The sequence below is a fragment of the Psittacula echo genome (genome assembly GCF_963264785.1).
Source record: "Psittacula echo genome assembly, chromosome: 2".
In the NCBI taxonomy this organism is placed as follows: Eukaryota; Metazoa; Chordata; class Aves; order Psittaciformes; family Psittacidae; genus Psittacula; species Psittacula echo.
Genome location: NC_137737.1, coordinates 121,785,762 through 121,810,072, shown reverse-complemented (window position 1 = coordinate 121,810,072; position 24,311 = coordinate 121,785,762). Strand labels below are relative to the sequence as shown.

The 24,311-nt window shown below is 40.8% G+C and overlaps 1 protein-coding gene across 1 annotated transcript in view; it reads left to right on the top strand.

The window, feature by feature from the left end:
* TOX (thymocyte selection associated high mobility group box) overlaps positions 1-24,311 on the top strand; it is a gene marked incomplete at its 3' end in the record, with an annotated part of 227,982 nt that overhangs the window by 179,388 nt on the left and 24,283 nt on the right. The window contains exons 4-5 of the mRNA XM_080639674.1: positions 4,291-4,569; positions 12,563-12,793. Of these exons, the coding sequence (XP_080495800.1) occupies positions 4,291-4,569; positions 12,563-12,793 (510 nt within the window). The remainder of the gene's footprint in view (positions 1-4,290; positions 4,570-12,562; positions 12,794-24,311) is intronic.

Genomic DNA, 24,311 nt, shown 5'->3' with positions numbered 1-24,311 from the left:
ATAACTAATGGTATTATTAGTTTGATTTACTGCCAACAAGTAAGCTGTACAAAAATCAATTCCCAGGCTCTTAGAGTATCTCCCTAAAATTGATAAATTTCTACACTATCATTAATAACAGAAAAGGTGAAGTTACAAGTTTATTTTTTCTGTGTGTTACTGGCTGAAAGGTATCTTACAGAGGTGGCTGTGATATATAGAAGTGTGTGTATGACAGCGAGATAGGTTATAGAAGTCACAAGCTATAAAACGTTTTAAAAAAAAAATCTGAATGATCTTTAGGCGATTCAGATGACATGTCTAACATAGACTGTCACTAGAATAAATGTTGTTATGTTAATACATTGAACGATTAAAACATGTCCTTATCATAATGGAACTTACACAATGGTGGTTTCTGTCAGGTTCCACTCGATGCATACGGCATGTTTGTCTGATGCACAGAAAGACAATTATATTTATTTCATTTCAGCTCTGAATTGACACTTGTCCTGGGTTCAGCAGTAGCAGTCATTTTTATCCTTCTCAGTAGCTGGTGCAGTGCTGTGGTTTTGACTTTCAACCTGGGAACAACGCTGATAACACTGATGTTTTTAGTTGTTGCTCAGTAATGTTTACCCTGACCAAGGACTTTGTGAGTCTCATGCTCTGCCAGGGAGGAGGGGAAGCTGGGAGGAAGCAGAGACAGGACACCTGACCTAAACTAGCCAAAGAGGTATTCCATACCACAGTTCCTGGACTGTTCTTGTCTCAGCCTGTGGGAGTTACATTCTTTTGATTCTCCTCCCCAGGAGCAGAGGGAGGAAGAAGTTGGGGGGGAGTGAGCAAGCAACTGCATGGTTCTGAGTTACCAGCTAGGCTTAAACCATAACAACACTTCAATTTTAAATCACCCACCAAACACCTTCAGCTTAAATCTGGGCTTCTCCCTCATGCTATTTGCTGTTCGTCATGTTTCCATATGAATATATTGAAAAGATGTTACAGGCAATCTGCTGTAGTGTAAGTATGGTGCATTTGACCTCTGGACAAGAAAGGAGTTTCATCCTCCAGTGCTTTTAATTCTTATCCTTGCAAAGACTGAATTTGTTGTTTACATTAAAATAGTATGTCTCATTAATGCTAAGAAGCAGTGACCCACATAGCGCAATGGATTCGTCAATCCCACGATTTCTGAGCTTTCTGTTCATATATGTCTTAGCAGCAAATCAACTTAAAAATCATTTAAGCAGTCTATCAATGCATCCTTCTTGTCAGTCATCTGAATCCTGAAAATTCCAGTACCTCATTGGGCAGCACCAGGCAAAATGGATTTGGACCTCATACTACATACTCAGACTCAAAACTGCAGCTCCCAGATTCATAGCTCACACACACTGTCCTGGGTTCAGCAGTAGCAGTCAGTTTTTCTACTTCTTAGTAGCTGGTGCAGCGCTGTGGTTTTGACTTTCGGCCTGGGAACAGTACTGATAAAGCCGATGTTTTCAGTTGCTGGTCAGAATGTTTACTCTGACCAAGGACTTTGTGAGTCTCATGCTCTGCCAGGGAGGAAGGGAAGCCGGGAGGAAGCAGAGACAGGACACCTGACCTAAACTAGCCAAAGAGGTATTCCATACCACAGCACGTCATGCCCAGGATGTAACTGGGAGTTACCTGGAAGAGCTGGATCACTGCTAGGTGGGGGGCGAGGTATCGGTATCAGTTGGTGGGTGGGAAGGTGTTTTATTCTCTTCCCTTGTCATTTCCTTTATCATTATTATTATTGGTGGTAGCAGTAGTGATTTGTGTTATACCTTAGTTATTAAACTGTTCTTATCTCAACCCGTGGGAGTTGCATTCTTTCGATTCTCCTCCCCGTCCCTCTGGAAGCGGGGGGGAAGTAGAAACTTCATGGCTGACTTGCTGACTGGCTTAAACCACGACAGTTCTTTTTGGCACCCAACGTGGGGCATGAAGGGTTGAGACAATGACAGATCTGACCGAGGCACAATGCTGATTTATTGGCTGTCAAAGTTGTTTCTCTTTATCTCATAGTTTCAGTATGCCATAGCTTACTTAGAGCCAGTATTTGCTGTGTTAGTGTTTATCAAGTGTGGGCCTTGGGCTAAGGTTCTTGTTTCACTGTACTTTATGGTAATGGCTTATAATACAGGCGGGCTCCGGCAGCAGGGCGGGATGGACGTGGCCGTGGACTTGTACCTGGCCGTCCCGCTGCTCTTCACTGTCCTGGCCTTCGTCCTCGCCTCCGTCTTCGTGAGGCTGAGGGGAGCTGAGGGGGAGCGGCCCCGGGAGCCGGTGGCGGCCGAAGCGGCCCGGGAGAGGGGCCCCGGGGACCAGGTGCCGGTGGTAGCGGGGCCGGAGGGCGGGAAGGAGGCAGGTGCCAAGCAGCGGGAGGAGGCGGCGGAGGAGCCGAGCACCGTGGCCAAGCCCAGCCCCGCGGCAGCCGAGAGCATCCCCCAGCAGCCTCCTCCCGAGCCCCGAGAGCCTGATCCCCAGGAGGATGCAGGAGACCCCGCAGCATTTCCCAGCAAGGCAGAGGAGGAAGATCTGGACTCAGAAAAGGAGAAGCTGGTGATGACAGAGCTGGCAAGCACAGCAGCTACACCAGCCCCAGTGACAAGCACAGCAGCAGCATTTGAGAGTTCTGAAGGTTTTGAATGGCCTTTGGGTACCCTTGGGACCTGCCTGCTGATTGTGATGGGGATCACCATGTTGGCACACACACACAGTGTGTTCTACCCACGACCATTTTGTCTTATCCCAAGAGTTAAGCAGAGTCGAGTTTGGGCCTTGTCTAGGATTAGATGACGATATAGGAGGACCAAGAGGTTTTCCCCAAGGCTGGACAGTCACGAGTGGCAGGGTCTGTGGGACAGTATGGGCAAGTATCTAGTCCACTGGGCCCCTCCAGTGCTTTGGAAGCGTCAGAGGTAGAAGGCAGCTCTATGGAGTCCCCAATAACAAGTTGCGGAAGCTGCTGAAGGGGAGTGTGAATTATTTTGAGCCTGGTGGGCCCATGACACTTCAGGCAATCAGGAGGAGATGCAACACAGAGATGGACTCATGATCAAGGGGTGGACTTAGCAATAGACACTATTGCCCAGGTTGTTCACGAGTGTGAACACTGCACACAGCCTCTCCTGCCCTGAAAGACTGTTACAAGAGATGGAGCCCAACATCATGGACCGAATGGACTCAGCAGCTTTATAGGGATTGGTCCATGCACTAAGATAAGAGTGCACTGAGATGAGAGTGATGGCATATTGAAAATGTGGGATCTGAGCATGATGTGAATGGTATGGAATAAGGGGTGGATACTGTCCTGGGTTCAGCAGTAGCAGTCAGTTTTTCTCCTTCTTAGTAGCTGGTGCAGCGCTGTGCTTTTGACTTTCGGCCTGGGAACAGTACTGATAAAGCTGATGTTTTCAGTTGCTGGTCAGAATGTTTACCCTGACCAAGGACTTTGTGAGTCTCATGCTCTGGCAGGGAGGAGGGGAAGCCGGGAGGAAGCAGAGACAGGACACCTGACCCAAACTAGCCAAAGAGATATTCCATACCACAGCACGTCATGCCCGGGGGATGTAACTGGGAGTTACTCGGAAGGGCTAGCACACTGCTAGGTGGGGGGCGAGGTATCGGTATCAGTTGGTGGGTGGTAAGGTGTTGTATTCTCTTCCCTTGTCATTTCCTTTATCATTATTATTATTGGTGGTACCAGTAGTGATTTGTGTTATACCTTAGTTACTGGACTGTTATCTCAACCCGTGGGAGTTGCATTCTTTCGATTCTCCTCCCCGTCCTTCCTGGAGGGGGGCGGGGGGAGTAGAAACTGTGTGGCTGACTTGCTGATTGGCTTAAACCACGACACACACAGAAATCGTAAGAAGAAAAGTAAGACCTGGCAATTATCTTTAGTTTTGAGGATATGCATGTTCTGATCTGGTTCTGAACTTGAGAGTACAAACCTGTCCCTGTTTGTTAGCATTTCTGAAATGCTATACACGCAGTTACAGGAAGCAGTGCCCTTTTGTTCCCCTATAAAGAAACAAGGTTTTTTTTTTTCTTTTTGCTATTCCCATGGTCTGAGACTAGAGCCTGAGTAGTTTATAATGATCACTGTTATGGAAATGTCAATCATATCCTTACTCTGTTTATTTTCAGTATTTACATGTTTATTTAAGTACTTGCCATTTCTTTTAAGCCTTATATAGCCAATCAGGCCAACTGAGGTCTAAAGGAACAGAACACTTTATTAGTGATATGCTTAATACAGTTTTTTTCCTCTTGTAGATGCAAGATTTACGGAATACAGAAGGAGCCCAGTATAGTTCTCATCCTCAGATGGCAACCATGAGGCCAAGGGTTCAACCTGCAGATATTAGGCAGCCAGGAATGATGCAGCATGGGCAGCTGACTACTATTAACCAGTCCCAGCTCAGTGCACAGCTTGGTTTGAATATGGGTGGAAACAATGTTCCTCACAACTCGCCCTCTCCACCTGGAAGCAAATCTGCAACTCCTTCACCATCCAGTTCAGTCCATGAAGATGAAGGAGAAGATAGCTCTAAGGTAGGCTTAGATGCTAGGAATACTATGTAAATTATGGATATTTTTAGGACCTGCTAAGTTAATCATATGGCCACAGTTATCGAGGTGATACTTTATACATTGTTGGTGGTTGACTGAAGTGAATAACGGGTTATTAATACAGAACTTATAATTTCCAGTCAATTCTTCAGGTAGCTTAATTAAATGACATCATTCCTCTTCTTGAAAGCAAATTGGAATCCTACAAAACACCTAAAGGATAGCCATTCCTTTAGTACTTAAATATAAAGGTTGAGTTTTCTCACTTGCATAGAGGGGATGTTTGTTCCCAGCTAAAGATCAAGTTACTGCTATGAAAAGTATGAACAGTCTGTACAATATGCTAGTCTTTGCTACTTGATCACAGCATGAGTAAACAGAACATCATAGCAAACAGAAAGAGAGATCCTCTACAAACTTCAAAAATCTTACCTTTGAAATCTTGAAGACCCATTGTGCAGTTATACTTTGGGAGGTGCCAGCACTCCTTCATGACATATTTGAGCTTCATTTTAGTGGCAGTACAGGCATGAAGTGATAATAGTAATTTAAATAATAAATTTCTTTAAAAGATAAATGTAAATTTATATAGCAGATTTTGCATGCAAAATCTTCCCAAACCTCCCCAAATCATGAAAACTTTCAAAAAATACACAAGTATATTATTTTAATTATGCAGACACAAAAGCTGAGACACAAAAAGACTGGGACTTAGCACAAAGTCATTCCATAAACCAGGAATAGAGCATGTCAAAACTGAGAACCTCTTCAGTTCTATTTCATGGTCACTACAAAATAGGAGTCCTGTTAGAGCAGTCCTGTAGCGTAGCATGTATCATGGTTTGTATATGGCCATGCCTTGTGGGGAAAAGCTGCAGACTTCTGAGGAATGTGAAGAAAACTCATTGTGAGTCACTGAGGAGGTATAATGCAGTAAAGAAATGTAAGTCTGATTTGTTTTCAAATTATATTGTTTTTCATGCCTCAAGCTATAAAATAATCATGTAATTGGAGACATATGTTCTACCACACTTTGAATAAATTCTGATTCAAAAAGTTTATTTTAGGTCTTTCGCCTGATTTCAGAAACTTTAGGTTTTAAAAATTACTGAATAATTCATACATTTTAAATGAGAAGTTCCTTACTGAGGGAGACTTTGAATACAGCTATGTAAAAATAATTCCAGGCAGCCTTTACTTTTTCAGAATAATTCGTTTTCTACTCCTGCTGCTTTGCTAGTATTTTTACATATGTTGGTGGGAATGTGCAAGTTGTTCTAAACTTCTGGAGAAAACATCCATTCAAGTAATTAATATGTCCTTTCTGCTTCTATCAAATATTTCAGTTACTTAACCCATAATTCACTTGTACTTTTTCTCTGCAAAACTTTATGCTAGCAAAAGCGTAGGGTTGTGGTTTCATGTAGACAGTACTCATTGGAGGCTAATGTTTTCAGTAAAGAAATACGAAGCAGTGCAGACCAAGTAAAACTTGGTCCTTTTTTATGTGAAAGCCAGTTTATGTAGTATTCAACTTTTTAACAAGCCATTTTGAAAAAGTCCTTAAAATTCTCTCATGCCCAGTTTAAGCAGAAAAAGGATAAGAGAAGGCACAATGCACAACACAAAATTAAATTCAGTATACTGAAGTTGATAAATTCAATAATTATAATTTCTCTGTGAACAGAAAAGTTTTAAAGTATGTTAAAATTAGTTAATGATGACAGAGGGCTTAAATTTGTCTCCAACTAGTAAGGGTTAAACTACAAGCTTGATTGGAACCAGATTTTGCCATACTTGTCTTCTGTGGGATTTTCAGGTCTTTGTGAAAACATCTGAAGTTGTCCACTGCTGGAGATGGGCAGTGGGCTGTCATGGCTGATCCAATGCAATGGTTCTGGTGTTCCATATATAAAAGTTCCCTCTATAAAAGACAAGAGGGTTTGAATAATCAGCATAAGAAGTTAGTGTATTGTTGCAGTTTACGAATTAAGCCCCTCTGCTGCATATCTTTCTGTCAATGTTGTTCTTTCTGGAAGTTGACAATGAATATGAATGGATATGGATACTTAGAATAAACCAGCTTTCTGTGGAGAAACTATCTCCCCAGCCACAGCAGTATTACATTTTCTCATAGCTGCTTTGGAGGGGCCTGTGAGGGTTCTCACTCTAGAAATCATATCAGTTGAAAGAAGGCACTGGATGGGGACAGGAAAGAGAGAGTGTCTGTTCTGTCTTTTGTGAGAATCTCCTTTAGGAGATGTTGTAGTCATGTCATAGCTGCTGGATCTTGGCGCATTTGAGCGGCTTCATGAAACCAGTAAAAGGAAATGTGGGACTGGTGTTTTAAGATGCCAGATGCCAGGCTGCCCAGCAAAGTGTTGTAGTCCTGATTCCTGGAGGTATTTAAAAAATGCTTAGATATGTCAGTTAGGGACATGGTTTAGTGGTGGACTTGGCACATTAGGTTTATAGTTGGATTTACTGATCTTAAAGGTCTTTTCCAACCAAATGATTCTATGTTCCTGCCATGAGGACTGTGCAAAAAACAGCTCCCTCTGAATTCACCATATTGTTAATAGCAACAGTGACATTCTCCCTATTTAATCAGCAGATGTTTGCCTATGTACCAACATTGATCAAAAAGACAAAGTACATTTTCAAATGGAAAATCACCTCAGTGTCATATAACCTCCCTTAGTTTATACCAGCCGAATGCCCAGCCTTACACGTGAAAAAGAAGACAATGGTCCTTCGATTTGATAGAGACATCCCTAACAACTATACCTATTTCTATCGAGAGAAAAGAATACAGAAATCTCAGTGTTCTGGTCATGTTTACCAGAATTTATAGAAAGAGAATGGCAGAAAGTATGAAAATATATATGTTATATACATTTGGACTAGAAATATAATTGTATCCCTAGTGAATCACTGATTTCCACGCATGGAAGGAATGACCGTTTCAGTTTAACATACATATTCCAAATTCCAGTAATAAGGAAACTTTACAAACTGATGTAATTGTTCACGTACTGCGTTTCTTGGATGATCATTCTGTGGTAAATATTCAAATTGTTGTAAGCCTTATCCAACATACACAGAACTAATAGAAGCAACTGCTGAATATTTTTTGGCAATACTCATTCTCATAAAAGCTCTTTCTTATAGGCCTTTTTGACTTTAATCATCATATACTCCCTTGAACAAAAACAGGAAAGGAGCTGCATTATAGAGGGCGCAGTTGCCCTACACACTGTTGCTTTAAGGCAAGACAGCTGACGATGCTTGACCATAAGATCAGTGGCAACAGTAGCATAATTATAAGACTATGTATGTAGAGTCAGAAAGCTACTAGATCCATGGAAATCATAGATATCTGAAAATTCACGATAGTCAGGTGAAGTTCCTACGACAGGAAAAAGGGAAATATAACCCCCATTTTCAAGAAGGGGAAAATGGAAGACCCAGGGAACTACAGACCAGTCAGTCTCACCTCTGTGCCAGTCAGTCTCACCCCTGTGCCTAGCAAAATCTTGGAGCAGATTCTCCTGGAAAGCATGCTAAAGCACATGAAAAACAACAAGGTGGTTGGTGACAGCCAGCATGGCTTCAGTAAGGGCAAACCACGTCTGACCAATTTGGTGGCCTTCTGTGATGGGGCTACAGAACTGATGGACAGGGGCAAAGCAGTTGATGTCATCTACCTGCACTTGTTGCAAAGCATTTGACACTGTCTCACATGACATCCTTGTCTCTAAATTGGAAAGACATAAATTTGATAGATGGACCACTTGGTGGATAAAGAACTGGCTGGATGGCTGCATGCAGAGAGTTTTGGACAGAGAGTTGTGGTCAACAGCTCAATGCCCAGATGGAAACCAATAACGAGTGTTGCCCCTGAGGGGTCGATATTGAGGCTGATCCTGTTCAGCATCTTTGTTGGCGACATGGACAGTGGGATTGAGTGCGCCCTCAGCAAGTTTGCCGATGACACCAAGCTGTGTGGTTCGGTTGATACGCCGGAGGGAAGGGATGCCATCCAGAGGGACCTCGACACACTTGTGAGGTGGGCTGATGCCAACCTTATGAAGTTTAACCATGCCAAGTGCAAGGTCCTACACCTGGGTCGGAGCAATCCCAGGCACAGCTACAGGTTGGGCAGAGAAGAGATTCAGAGCAGCCCTGCAGAGAAGGACTTGGGGGTCGATGTTGGTCGATGAGAAAATGAACATGAGCCGGCAGTGTGTACTCGCAGCCCAGAAAGCCAACCGTATCCTGGGCTGCATCAAAAGGAGCGTGACCAGCAGGTCGAAGGAGATGATCCTGCCTTTTTACTCTGCTCTCATGTGACCTCACTTGGAGCACTGTATGCAGTTCTGGTGTCCTCAACATAAAAAGGCCATGGAGCTGTTGGAGCAACTCCTGAAGAGGGTCACAAGGTTGATAAGGGGGCTGGAGCACCTCTGGCTGTGAAAATTTGACCTGTTCATCCTGGAGAAGATGGATGAGAGATGGCTGCGTGGAGACCTCATAGCAGCCTTCCAGTATCTGAAGGGGGCCTACAAGAATGCTTAGAGGGACTCTTTGCCAAGGACTATAAAGATGGGACAAGGGAGAATGGCTTTAAACAAGGGAAATTCAGGTTAGATATAAGAAGAAGTTCTTTATTGTGAGGGTGGTGAAGCACTGGAACAGGTTGCCCAGAGAAGTTGTGAATGCTCCATCCCTGGCAGTGTTCAAGACCAGGTTGGACAGAGCCTTAGGCTATAGCGTCTAGCGTGAGGTGTCCCTGCCCATGGCAGGGGGGTTGGAACTAGATGATCTTAAGGTCCTTTCCAATCCTAACGATTCTATGATTCTGTGATTCTATGATTAAATATAAAATGTAGTCTCAGACCAAGGATATTGTGTCTGCAAGTGTACATCTCTAGGTCTCCTTAATTCTCCTAAATCTAATATGTGGGACTACGGTTAGAAGAAGAAGAAAAACGAGAACTTAAAAAAAATCAATAGTTCTAAGTAAGTATAAAAACATTCTAAACCAAGTGGCCACTTACTACTTGCTTTATTCTGACCACCTCAATATTGGAATATTACATTTATGCAATTCTGGCCATAATTCATACTGTTGGATCATTAAACATGCTTTCAGTTATTGCCAGGCATAATTGTGAGCTGCTGAAAGCATTACTGGTTTGCAAATGTGTATTTCTTCATAGATGGAGAACAGGGTTTTCTTCCATGCTCATTTGAATATCACTTATGAGAGAATTTCAAATAATGCATTTTAGAGGGAAGATAGTGAAAGGACTGCATGCAGCAAAAATTAACTAAAGAAACACGATTAGTGAAGAACTGCTGCAGCATATTCTTTTTGTGTGGTACAGGTTTTACAATATTTACTTTATATGATAACAGTTATAAGTAGAATTCTATGTCGTCTGTTCAGCCTATTATGCAGATGGTGCTTGATTAAAATCTATTTTAAACTACAGCGATTACTGCAAGATAGTGTGCATAAAACAGCTCTCCTAGCTCCATTAAAGGCTTTGGTACTATTGCAGTTTATTTTAAATATGCTTATAGACATTTTCCAGCTTCTCAAGGGACATTTAGATATCAACGATGTGCCTTACTTGATAGTTTTAAATCCTACACTAGATATTTTTGTGATCTATTATGTGTGCAACATGGTTAATACACACTTTTTTAAAGTGAAAGATTATTGCTTTCTTGTGATAAATAAGTTAAATACATCACCATAATTAAGCAATAAGCCATGACAGTAGGTGGATTACCATGAGCTAACTACACCTCCAGGGATTTTGAGGCACAAGTCTATGCCTAGCAGAATATATATGTTTTTTATTTTACTTCCCATCTGTCTCTGCTTTGGTGGTTAGAAGTGGAGTCTACGAAGCTACTAGACTGATGGGAGCATAAGGTAGGCCATCATCTCAGCCATTTGTAAGGTTATTAGTACTGGAATTCTGGTATTCTTTTTATTTTGTTATTTTCATATAAGACAAACAGAATTTCCCTTGTGAGTACTCTCTTTTAACAGTGGGGTTTTGAAGTCTCTTGATCATTCAGGTTGGAGAATAAGATTTTAGAGCTGTTTTCAGAACAGTTTACCAGAAGATGTCTTACACAAGTTTCTGCAGCATATCACCTAGCTTAAGGGTAGTTTAAGTAATGTAATATTTTAATACACAGGAAACTTTTAAATCTCATTAATCCAAAAATACTCTGAAAAGAGGAGAACTTTAGCAAATAATGGAGGTAAAATTTTAACTCTAGCCCAAATTATTGTCAAGCCTCCTTGCTCATGGAATTTGCATACAATTGTATGAAGACTTTGGACTGATATAGCCAAATTAGCTAATTAATTAATTAATTAGGGAGCCTTAGTTAATTACCATTTCTATGGTAGTTTTGTGTACCCCGTAGAATGAAATAATAGCAAGAGACTTAAAGTTAGATAGCTTAGTAATGGCTAGCACACTGCTTTTATTTTTCCACATTTTCCAAATGCTGCCAATAAGCTCCCTGTCCATTAACCTTGTATTAAATATGCATCTATTGTAACATAATGCTCAGGAAACAAGCAACTTCATTTTCAAATCATGGTCATCACTTTGTTGCTGTGCTTAGTAAGCCACAGAGATCCAGGCTGTTCACTGTCATCACCTGGCCCTGTTGGATACCACACAGGAATGTACATAGAAAAATAAAGAAGTTTTTTTCTCAAAATGAGAATTTCTAGCCATTTTCCTCATGCAGTTGCAGTGATTTGAACACCTGTGTTCTCCTGTGTCACTTGATATGCATTATTAAAAAATAATAGTAGAAGGATGTGATAAAAGCTGTGCCTCAGCCTAGTGTCTAAACTTTTATGCTCTTAATCTTCTCATACTTCAAAATGCTTATGATGGGCAGGACTCTGGCCATGCCAACGAGGGAAAAAAATCTTTGAACCCTCCGGTACGATCACACATTGTTGCTACAGGTATAATGAATTAAGTGATCATACCAAGAGAAGGTGCTTCACCATGGAGTACCAATCTGTTGAAGAATCAGAACTGTGTCCCTTTATATGCTTCTAAGTCATGTAGGTGCTTTGGTGATTAGGGTCTCTAAGCTATTCAATGGCAATGTGTAGTTGTGTTTAATAGTTGCAAAAATGCTCATGTGCAGGGTTTTTTTCAGATGGTACACAAATAATGCACATATATTTCATTCTTCATATACCATTCCTCTTTCACTCTTTTGTTTTCACATGAGCAGAGGAAAAAACTATGCAGCTAAATCTAGTTGGATCAGAACTGGTCCTCCAAAGGGGTCTAAACTGTCTGTACTGGTAAATCTTTGTTTCTTCAGATTTTAATTAGAAGGCATGTAGGGGGATGTCAATAGCTTCAAATGTTTTATTCAAATCAAGATTCTCTTCAAATTCCCTGGAAGTTGTACCACTAGTTACAATTGAAATTAATTTGAATAGTAGCCTGGGATAGTTCCGGGAAATGGTAAGGATAAAAAAAAAAAGGTAGAAATGACAGTGTTCTTCCTGTATGTAGGTGGTTCATGTGATTGAACTGGTGGTCAGGCTATAATGAAACTAATTTAATTTCACTCATTAGATGCATGTTATAGCCATTAGCAATAAAACTTAGAAAAGGTGAAAAGATGACCAGATGAACCATAAATAGAATTATAGCAATTATATGAAAGCTAAATATAAAGCACTTTGAGGGGAAAAAAAATACATAATCTGAAATACTTAAAAGGCATTTTATGCATGTGACGAAAGTAGACTGAGTCAACAATTGGCTTGTCAAAGATGGCAACTAAAATTCCATTTTTGCATGCAAAATGGAAAATCTTTTTATCATAGAAGATCTAACGATAGATTGATAGATGGGCTGAATTAAATCGGCTTTTTAAATAGTACTTTTCTAATTTTTTGTTCCAGGTCAATGGTGGAGAGAAAAGACCTGCTTCAGATATGGGAAAGAAACCCAAAACTCCCAAAAAGAAGAAGAAGAAGGACCCAAATGAGCCACAGAAGCCTGTGTCTGCCTATGCATTATTCTTTCGAGACACTCAAGCAGCCATCAAGGGCCAAAATCCCAATGCTACTTTTGGTGAAGTCTCTAAAATTGTAGCTTCAATGTGGGACGGCTTAGGAGAAGAACAAAAACAGGTACAAAATGTGCTGTAGCTCAGAGGCTTTGTTTCAAGAAAGTGTTATCAGGGTCATCTAAGCACTGTAGGTAGCTTCTTTTGTTTGCCAGGATCAGACTTGAATATGTGCCCTTGCAGGAAAATGATTTAGAGAGCCTGAGATAAGGAGAGTATAATTCCATTTTTTCTGTATGAAATCACTAAAGAGGGTTTCAGGGTTGTTTGGGTTTCTTTTAGTTTCGGGGTGTAACACAAGCTTTAGGATTATATTTAGAGTTGTTTAATGCCACAATTGGTGGCCTAAGATTTTGTGAAAGTATTGCCTTGTCTGTGACAGTGTGGTATAAGAGAACCTTGCTGCCAGAATTTGTGTCTCTGCAGTGGGACCTGACAACTGGGAGCTCCCAGTTGTAGATGCTTCACTGCCCCACAATGCCAGAAGGGGAGCTGGTCTCACATCTTCTCCTGACCCACGTAGCTTTTATGAAAGGAATCAGAGATGTGTTGACCCAAGGAGACCTAGGGCGGACCCTGGTAAATCAACAGTGTTCTGGGGTATCATCCAGCATACATGTGGGCTATGGAAATCACATCCATAGTTACTTCCATCTTTTATGGAAAGGCCTTGGTTCTGTAATGAGGTCAGCAGAGCTGGATCTCAACCTTTGCAGAAATCCTTCCAAGCCAGTCAGATGCTACATAAAACTGGCCTAACGTAAAACTCACGTGATAACAGTTGGCAAATTCCATTCATCCTCTCTGTAGCATACCATTGTTTTTTTGTTGTTACTGGTTGCATTTTTACTAACTGGCAGCAGAATGGATTGGGTAGATAAAGAAATGGAAATTTAAAGAAAGAAACAGATATGGAGGGGAAGAATGTGCTGAGTGAGAGTTCTGTTGGCTGCAGGAGACCTGGGTGGGGGTTGATGTCAGCACAGAGAGAGGAAAACTGTACTGGGACAAAACTGCATCTCTTTCATTCACACTGAGCATATTATTATTACAGAATTATAGTTAATGATGACAAGAATTCAATGAAAAATTTTGTTATGATTTTTTTGGTAGGTAAAATCATTTGGACTTAAAAAAAAAAATGTTTACTTTGCCAATAACTAGATGTTGGAGGTACATCTAGATCCCTGTTAAAGATAACAGGGATCAAGAATCAAGATTTGGCACTTGCTGACTAACTGGGGAAAAAAAAAAAAAAGCTTATTGTAGCTAGTATCCACCATTGAATGAGGTCAGTGTTTGGAAGGTTTAGCTGGAGGAAGGGTTGCTTTCTGAATGCAGGGACCAGAAAAGTCACTTCACCTGGCACATTAAAGTTATTTTCTATTGTCTTTTCTCCCTTTATAATATGTCCAGCAAATGCCAAGATTATGGCCTTGATCTGACAGACTGTTTAGACCTTCACAGTCCTTCCCAGACCTATGACAGCAGTTCTATCATAGCCAAACATTATTTTTTGGGACTCTGATGATGTCACAAAAAGTCTCTGAAAAAAATACAGACTACGCTTTTGGTTAAGTTTACAAGCAAGAGGTTTGGATGCCATTCCTCCTTGTCCCATGTGCCTGTCAGCCAGCAGGAGGGGCAGTGCTGAGTCACAGCAGAATCTGCTCAGCAGACTGCCCAAAAGTGCAAGAAGCCTTCTTCCCCTCCTGTGTTTGGCTAGGACATCTGACCAAAGCCAAGAGAGAAACTGTAGACTGTGGTATCTGGCTTAATCATGTCCCTTTCTTTACCTATAGGCAAAGAAAGATTCTTGCCTAGAATCACTGAATCACTCCCCATGTTGAAATCTGGACATCCAAACACACACCTCAGGAATGCTTCAAGTAGTTGGATCTGCATCTTAGACACCTTGCTTACCTGTGAGATTTTCCTGAAATGGTTAAAGGCAGAGACCTGAACTGCTCAAGAGTCTGTCTCTATACTTAATCTTATGGCTCTCTAGTGATAACACCAAGCAAAACTTATTTATTTAGCAGATCTTGTGCTTGGTTTTCTCCACCATTTCCCTTAATGACCCTTAATTTGTGGCTGTTACAGTGGTGCAGTTTTTCCTTCCATAATATTTACTCTACTTCCAACACTGAAAACTTGATTTCATGAATAACAGTTGAAGATGGAGATAAACCTAAATGACTACAAAACACACATTTCCATTGAGCTTGTCATGTTAGTAGTACCAGCAGAAAACGGAAGTCTTTCCACAGAATTCTGATTAAGAAAAGTTCATAAACCCCTTAATTTCCAGCTTTAACTTGGATTTCCTATTCGTGGTTGAAAGCAATAATTGAATAAGTCCTACACTAGAACAGCAGAACAAAATTTATTTTCCACATCTATCTCTGTTGTTCTTAATTTAAGTTAGAACACAGGAAAATGATATTATGGAATCCTCATGAGATATGCTTGAAAAAATGTCTGCAACTAGATTTTTAAGCCAATTATTCCAGGAATTTGGGTTAGCATATCTTTGTTGCTCTTTGATTCATTTTGCCTGTTCATTATTATCTATTAACCACATTGTTAAAACTCCAGGCCCAGGCCCTTTCTAATCTAGCTCTGTACAAAACCAATAAAAGGTAGTCCCTAATAAAAAAAAAAAAAAAAAAAAAAAAAAAAAAAAAGGCAATCCTATTTTCTAGAATAAATTTAAACCAATTCTTTATTCCATTCGGGATCTAACAGTACAAAGTAATGATTACAAGACATCTTAACTGACTAGATAGTCTGTATTTTAAAGGCCTAATTTTTCAGATCCAGAGCATTAGTAACTGTGATGAAATCTATGTCTCTGGAAGGAAAATTGGACTCTAAAAATACAAATGATTGCTGTAGCATTTGGAATTGGGCACTGAAGAAGCTTCAGAAATTCAAAAATAGTTAAGTAAAGAAACAATAACATCATTAGAGGAATACTTTATTGATGAATTATACTTGCTCAGAAGGATTCAATTATCACACGGCTTCTGGCTTTTACGTTTTGGGAGCAAATACTTATTCTGGAATCTAAAGAGAATTATGTTTCCAAATTATGTTTGCTGAATTGGAACTCATTTTGCTATTTAAATAGTAAATACAAATGAATCAGGAAGTAGAACATAATGCTGCTATTGAGAAAGAAGAATAACTTCATATTTTTATGCCAAAATGAAATCTTTGTTCCTACAACCTGAGCCATTTTTTTCTGAAATGCATAGAATTCTTCTTGTTTATTTCTGAAGATTGACCACAGAATATATATAGAGGTATTGAAACTCAATACAGTAGCAACCTAAGGGCAGTATATGTATGGCCAAGCCTTTGTAACAAAGTTTTGATAACCTGACATATTAGACTGTAGCTTGAAAGGGTTTGTGCAAGAACCACATGTTTTTCAAACTGTGAAGAAACTAGGAAAATGTTGTTTGAGAAAATAGGATTTGAATGACAGTGAAAGAAATGTTATTATGAACTAGATAATGGTGGGTGCCTTGCTGAAATTAGGGGATAGTTAAAATAAATGAGACCAATTCTCTTAGCATGAGAATATTGCAATTTATTAGGTTAAAGCAGATACGAGTACTTCCATTCTCATTTTACCAAATGAAGACATTTGCATTTTTGGGTCATATGTAATAACAGTTCCCATTTATTTCTGAGTGTACTAGGGCCATTTGCAAACAATGCTGGTGTGTGCCTGTGTTCGTTTGTCCAAGCCTATCTACACAGAGGCATCTAGAGATTAAAGGAACTTTAGTTGTCATAGTTTCTTCCCAAATTCTGAATTGGGTACAATAATTACACATGATAAAACTGTTCAGATTATGAAACCTGTGAATGGAAAGCAGCTATAGCAGTAGTATGTTGAATTAGATTCTCCTCAGTCCTGTAGCTGGAGCACAGGGATATTTTCAATGGCTTTTCTAGTTCTTCTCTCACAATCACAAACACTGCTTTCTCCTTAGTCAGTACTATACTTCTGTGCATCCCAGTTTTATAGCTTATTTATGTAGATTTTTGCCCTTTGCACACATTTTTACTGGAAAGGGGAGAAAAATAGCCACCAGGAAAGAGGGTTCAGCATGCTAAATGGTCAAGTCTGTGGTTTTCAGACAGAACACTGGTTCAAATTGGGTAAAAAGGCTACTTAGGTCATTTTCTGTCCTTAGATGAAAAAGGAAAGTAATTTTAAATCAGTACCAGATGTGTGTGTACTAAATGAACCTTAAGTTTCTAATTGGAGTCCTAGTAAAGCTGTAATAGATGTGGCAAATTGCAAACAAACTGTTCTTGTTTAAATTAGTGTAACTTTAAAACTTCAGCCAAAGACCTTAATAAATGTGCTATTATTCTAAAAAAGGAATTGAATGTCTACTCAACATTCAACAAAATTAATCTTTAGTGTAACTTCAGTGACTTAACTGGAATTCTAGCATGAATGAATTTGGCCTCATATGAACAGCTTAGTGTGCATACATGTATATGAGTGTGTATGTGTTTCTGTGTGTTTACTTAAATGTTGTACTGGCCTTACAGCTGGAAGAAGGATGGATTCACCTAGGGGAACCAAAACTTGACAATCAGAAGAAGCAAGTGAAACAACAGAGTGCTGTAACATATGCCTTCTTTCAGGCTGCATAATTCATACACAGTAATATTAGCTACAACAGTTCAGCTCTATAACAACACCTCATTATTTTATCCCTCAGTATTTATTCCTATGTTTTACGCCTCATGAAATTACTGTTAATGTGTTTATATAAGGGCAGATCTGACACAAGTGGGAAGAATTTAATTTCCCACTCATTCTTTCCTGCTGATGTGTCCTCTTCCCCTGGTAGAAGTGGCAAGTGTAAATAGTTAATTTGCTTCAATTATGAGCCTGTCCTGCTAAATTAGAAGCAGCAGGAATATGAAGAGCCAGAATGATACTTATGAGGCAGCTGACAAATCCTCGGAGCTCACAAAATCAAATCATTTACTCCTCATTGGTGCTCAAAGACCCGCTAGATAAAAGCTGAAGTTTATTCTTTAACATCTGATGGAACTTGGATTGTATGTTACCGATACTTAAGTAAATTGCAGTCTACGTGCATTAGTGTCAACATTTGTGGTGCTCTTACCATTTTTGCTATAGCCCACAAGCTCTCGTGGGTTTCTATTTTGGTCACTAAAAATAACCCAAACTGATTTGTATATGAAAAATAACAAAGTATGTTTTACAAGTTTCTCTTTCGATCACAGGAAAGTTTTAGAAGGGAGCAGCACATTATCCAGTGCTGGGATATATCAGGTAGATCAGGAGGGGGTTTACAAGTAATGTTGGCCAACACTGTGTCTCCAAAGTTTCTCTCATGACCCGAGACATCAAAAGTCAGATGGATCCCAGATCAGTGTTTCATGAGACCTTGGCCCTGCCTGTCCAATGGGGACACCTAACCTAGCCCCTTCTCCCTGGGTGCTATGCTGTGTTGTTGTCTTGTCATTTGCCATGACAAATGAGCTCTTCCCAAGGATGGAAGAGCCATCGTGTTCCTATTGTGTGGCCATGCGTGTGTTGTGCCTGGTGTCAGGACATCACACAGATCAGGGCACTGCATTGTGGCTGCTGAAATCACAGAATGTTTGAGATTGGAAGAGACCAATGAGGGTCATCTAGTCCAACCTCCCTTCTCAGGCAGGGTGACTTAGTGCACACTTCTCAGGATTTAGTCCAGATGACTCTTGAATATCTCCAAGGAAGGAGACTCCAAAACTTCTCTGGGCAACCTATTCCAGTGCTCTGTCATCCTCACAGTAAAGAATTTCTTCCTCATGTTGAGGTGGAACTTCCTTTGTTTTAGTTTTATCTGTTGCCTCTGGTCCAATTGCCTGGCACCACCAAGAAGAGTCTGGACTCATCCTCTTGACACCCTCCCTTCAGATACTTAAACACGTTGATCAGAGCCCCACCCTGAGTCTTTTCTTTAGGCTGAACAGCCCCAGCTCCCTCAGCCTCACCAGGGCTGAGTAGAGAGGGAGGATCACCTCCCTCAACCTGCTGGTAGTGCTCTTCCTAATGAAGCCCAGTACACCATTGGCCTTCTTCACCACAAGGGCACATTGCTGTCTCATGGACAACTTGGTGTCCACCAGGACCTCCAGGTCCCTTTCTACAGTACTACTTTGAAACAGGTCAGCCCCCAGCCTGTACCGGTGCCTGGGGTTATTCCTCCCCGGGTTCAGGATAGCTCCAGAGGATACACAGACCATCAGGTCAAGTTTTTTTTCAGTAACATTTCAAAAACATAAATTTACAGTTTTTTCACTGTTATGCATGCTCATATACAGATGTTTATCTATCTCTTTATTGTCCCTCGTTCAAAAAGGACATTATTTTTTTAATTATTATCTCCATGTTAATGAAGCAATCTCTAAGGAGTAACTAACACATTTGCAAGAGGATGAGAATGTACCTTCAGTTTAGTAGGTAAACAACCACATAAGGTTTAAATTTAGCTTTGGTTTATTTTTTTAAATGAGAATAGGAAGCTAAGGCACATCTGTCTGTGCACACTGCCGAAGTGAATTACAAACAAAATGGATTTGGGAATAGACACAACAGACAGCAACCTTACACCTCCCCTCCCAGCTCTGCACCAGCAGAGTCTGGTTTACCACTGTTGCACCATAGGCTTGTCTGGGAGATCCAGTGCTTTTCTGGACAAATTGCCGTATTGAAATTGCATCTCTACCCTTTGAAGCTCCAGATGAGTGCGTCAGGAGTTTAAAACAACTGATGCTCACCCTGATGTCTTCCTCTGCCAGCAGCTGGGCTTTGCCTCTCTTCTCTTGTGAGACCCCACTTGGAGTACTGTGTGCAGTTCTGGTGTCCTCAACATAAGGACGTGGAAGCGCTGGAGCAAGTCCAGAGGAGGGCAACAAAGGGACAGAGGAGTTGGAACCAGATGATCTTGAGGTCCTTTGCAGCCCTAACCATTCTATGATTCTGCAATTCTATGTGCCCTGAATAGTCTCAGACCAAGGATATTGCCCTCATTCCACAGGACCAGACCCTGAACCCCTTAACTTCCACTGACTTGAGAAGGGAGCAATGTCAGACCCCCTGATTGCAATGTATTTTTGCTGCAGACTTTTGGAATCTGACACCTCCCTCTCCCACCCAGAACTGAGCTGGGCAGGACCACAGTCAGGGGGAGAAACCTTCCTGTTTGCCACAAAAATATGAAGTAATGTAGGTCACCACAGGAGCTCTGCATCTTACTCCGTACAGGGTAATACAGGCTATATTCTACTGGCCTCCTGACCAGCCCACCTGGGTCTTCCTGCAGCCTCCCAGGAGCACTGAAATCATGAGGAACATCAGACATCCCCTACCCAGGGTGAATTTCTAATATCTGTTTGCTACATGTAGCAGACACAGCATCTAGGTAAATACTGCACATGACTGCCAAGTTGAATGTTGACTTTATCTGCACTTCACCTTGTTGTACTTTGAAGGAGCTGGCCCAAAAGAACCCTGGATTCCAAGTACTGCCATAGCAACATGCATAAATAATAGTCTTAATTTTCTACTCATTCTTCTTTCCCACCCTTTGTCCATACATTTGAGCTCAATGGGAAACCTGTCTTTAAATCGTTTGCGTACAAAACTGGATTTAAGCCTGACTGTTATGCTCCATTCAGGATCACTACCAGCAAGTACAAACAATCACCACATAAATCTTACATTTAATGTCATTTGTTTTGTACCCAACTTTCATCCAACATGCTTCTGATAAAATGTACAGTCCTGCTCCTGTAAGCTGAAAAGATCAAGCCTGTAAGGTCAAATTTAGGCCTGGCGCAAATGGCTGCAATTTCCAGTTATCTCTGTTGAGTCTCACTGTTTGTGCTAGAGCTGAATTTGGCCTGTGATCTTTCCCCTGCATGCCAGAAAGACTGAAATCTTTCCCCTAAGCCTATAATATGTCATCACTGTCTTTCTCATGCTCCACAGTCAGACTGCTGAGCCATATAGCTAGCCCTGGGCCTCTTTCTGTTACTGTATGTACCTAGATTAAAAATCGAATGGTAACATATTTCAGTATCCATTAAGCAATTCTGAGGAGTTTTTTTTCTGACTGCTGTGGGAATATCTTTGTCCATATTTTAGTGAGTGTGTGCAGCTGTAGGTGCCTTTGCTGCAAAATCAGAAGATTAAAACTAGAGATATGTCTCCCACTTGGAAAAAAAATACAAGTTTTCTCTATGAGCCTAGGTATGTAGGGCCAGGAATGACAATCTGAATGTGGAATTTAATTCTGGGTTGCAGCCTACTGTATTTTATCAGATGCCATTCCTGTAACTGTAGCCTGTGAAAATGACACTCCCAAAGGTAATAACACTGTGGAGACCAAAAGGCAAAAATCGGTCATGTTGCTTTTTGATTTGCTGGTTTTGCATCTACTGTTTTGAGGGGTGGTTATGGAACACTTTCATCAAAACAAATGTGGGCACCTTTACATCATTTGCAAAAGACAAATATAACTTGCTTGCAAGTGTCAGCTCTAAGGAGACAGTCACAAGATAAACTGAAAACTTCCCCTTTCATCCTTGCACCAGTTATTTAGGCAAAGCCAGGGAAGTAGCATGGTTCTTTGTAATGTGCGTTGTCAGCTAGGAGACACAAAGCTTTGTCAGACTACAATGAGGCACGAATTCTGAAAGCCTCTTTTTCTCCTAAGAGCAGTTTAGCTCACTGTCTCCAAGACTCTAGTATCAAAGGGAACTGGTACCTTCTTCCATTAGCACTGCTATTCAAATCTGAGGATGTTTGCAGTACCTGTTTAGGCCTTCTGACGATGACTGGCAGAAGGGTGCAAGCCACATGGGACGGGGTAGGAGTCCTGCTGCATAGTGTGCTGTGATGTGTTGGTAATCCTTCACAAGCGAGTTGAGAGGAAGTTCATTGGGAAAAGATGACTAACCAGAACAAAAACTTGGCTTAAGGCATTACAGGTATATTTAAGTAATATAGATATCAATGATGAGCTTCATATTATGATTTATGATCCAGGAAGACAAGAACTAAGCAGCAGTTAAACTACATAAAGCAAAACATGACGAGAAGTAGACATCGTAAAACAGAAGTGCAGATATTCTACTGTGGTTTTAATTTGGTAAATCTAGTATTTGTGAGTGCTTGTGTCTAAACATATAAACCCATAACCTATCTCCAAATGAAACTTTGGGGCAGTCAGTTTAAGGATGTGTATCACTATTAATAAAAAGATTTCAGCCTTTGATGTAGGCTGCTATAGCACTGGTAGCCCACATATGTGGACAGCCCAGGGAATCTGAGCAAAGGGTGCCAGTACCAAGCTGTGGGAAATGGGAAAGCCCAGGGAATTAATTTTCCCTGGTGGCCTAATTCAAATGATATCTTACATATAGCCACAAAGGAGAGTTTCATACTTCTTTTGGAAAGTGTCTTCTATGTTGCTGCATGCTTTCCTGAACAATGTAAGGGAAATTGTAGCTACCTTACTGGGTACACTTTGGAAATGTAATTAAATCAGGACTTGTGTATTATGCTGTGTAAATTTGCATTTGTGGAGCACAGTGCGAAAATAATGCCAGCAGCTTCCATTTGTAGACAAATGAATGTAATCTTCTTGTTTTGGGGTTTCTGCAGCATGCTGACGAGAACAAGAATAAATTAAACTGACCCACCCTGCATATACAGAAATTACGTTTTTTTCTGCCAGCATTCAATTTCCACAACAGGAACAATATAGAAAATAAAATATTGTGTAAGGAAACAAATCTGCTGCTGAATCAGAATAGGCCTTTACTGCCTGAATGACAATAAGTTGACATTCAATTATCGTGTTAGTTGAATTAAAGCAAGATAGAAATGACTTAATTCCATAAGTATATGGTCCTGTCAAGTTACTTATTTAATAATTGTTGCTTGGTAGATGGAGGATGGGAAAATGACCTTATAAGAGATTTCTGAGAGGTTAAAAATAAAATTAAATATTCCCACAATACACTATAGATAGGCAACAGAGCAGAAGCAAGCTTCTTGATACAGGAAAAATGTTAAATTATTATTGGAAATGATTCGTTTCATAATTTGGCACTGTCTTACGCGTGAAACTCATAAGAGCTTCTGCTATTTTGTAGAGCACACTTGAATGACAATACAAACCTTTTTCCTCCCCAAAAGCACTGCAAGAATGAAACTCTGTTATACTTCCTACAGCACAAAACTATTTAAGCCTGAGGGCTAAGAATTCTCACAGCTGCAGAAAAGAAAGAGGTAGGGAGGGGCAGCTGACTTGTTTATACCTGTTTGAGGTGCTGCTACAAATACTGAGGACGCTTCTCACTTGCCCGGCTTTCATAAGCCTCCAGTACAAGTCCAGTCTAGCACAAAGCAGTGAACTGATACCCACTGCCAGGGTCACGCTCATTTGCCTTCATAGAAAAATATTGACAGCCAGACCTTGTTGTTACTCGTGAAAATTAAGCACTCCCCAGACAGGCAGAACTTAACTTACCCTAAGTTTTAGGCTAAGCCAGGACCAATCAGAACGTGCAAAACTAGCATAAGGATCATTAAACCACTTGTATGTTGACCTAAGCAGTGAGCATCTTCAAAAGGAAAACAGCATGTAAGAGCTCAAGCTGTTCTTAGAGGACATGCCAGTGCCCTTACAAGAACAAAGTGGGGTGAGATGACCACCCTCTGGACAAGCCAGCCTGCAGGAACCATTCTGGCAAATTATAGAATCATAGAATAGTTAGGGTTGGAAAGGACCTTGAGATCATCTAGTTCCAACCCCCCTGCCATGGGCAGGGACACCTCACACTAAACCATGCCACCCAAGGCCTCATCTAACCTCGCCTTGAACACCGCCAAGGATGGAGCATTCACAACTTCTCTGGGCAACCTGTTCCAGTGCTTCACGACCCTCACAGTAAAGAACTTCTTCCTTCTACCTAATCTAAACTTAAACCCTGTTTAAGTTTGAACCCTTTACCCCTTGTCCTATCACTACAGTCCCTAATGAATAGTCCTTCCCCAGCATCCTTATAGGCCCCCTTCAGATACTGTAAGGCTGCTAGGAGGTCTCCACGCAGCCTTCTGTTCTCCAGGCTGAACAGCCCCAACTTTCTCAGCTTCTCTTCATACGGGAGGTGCTCCAGCCCCTGATCATCCTCATGCCCCTCCTCTGGACTTGTTCCGACAGTTCCATGTCCTTTTTATGTTGAGGACACCAGAACTGCACACAATACTCAAATCAGGCTGGGGTTATCAAAAACCTTTTGCCATCCATTTAAGGACTTTTTTTAGTGTAATACCTTCTATTTCATGGTTAATGTTTATATTACCATTGAAGACATGGTGTTCATGTGATTATTATTGGCTCACAAGATTCAAGGAAAGAGGGCAAGACAATGTGTACACAGAACATGGTAGATGTATAGGTAGGAAATAATTAATAATGGCTGTATGATGATGTTCCACTGAAGTAGTGATGGTTTAGATG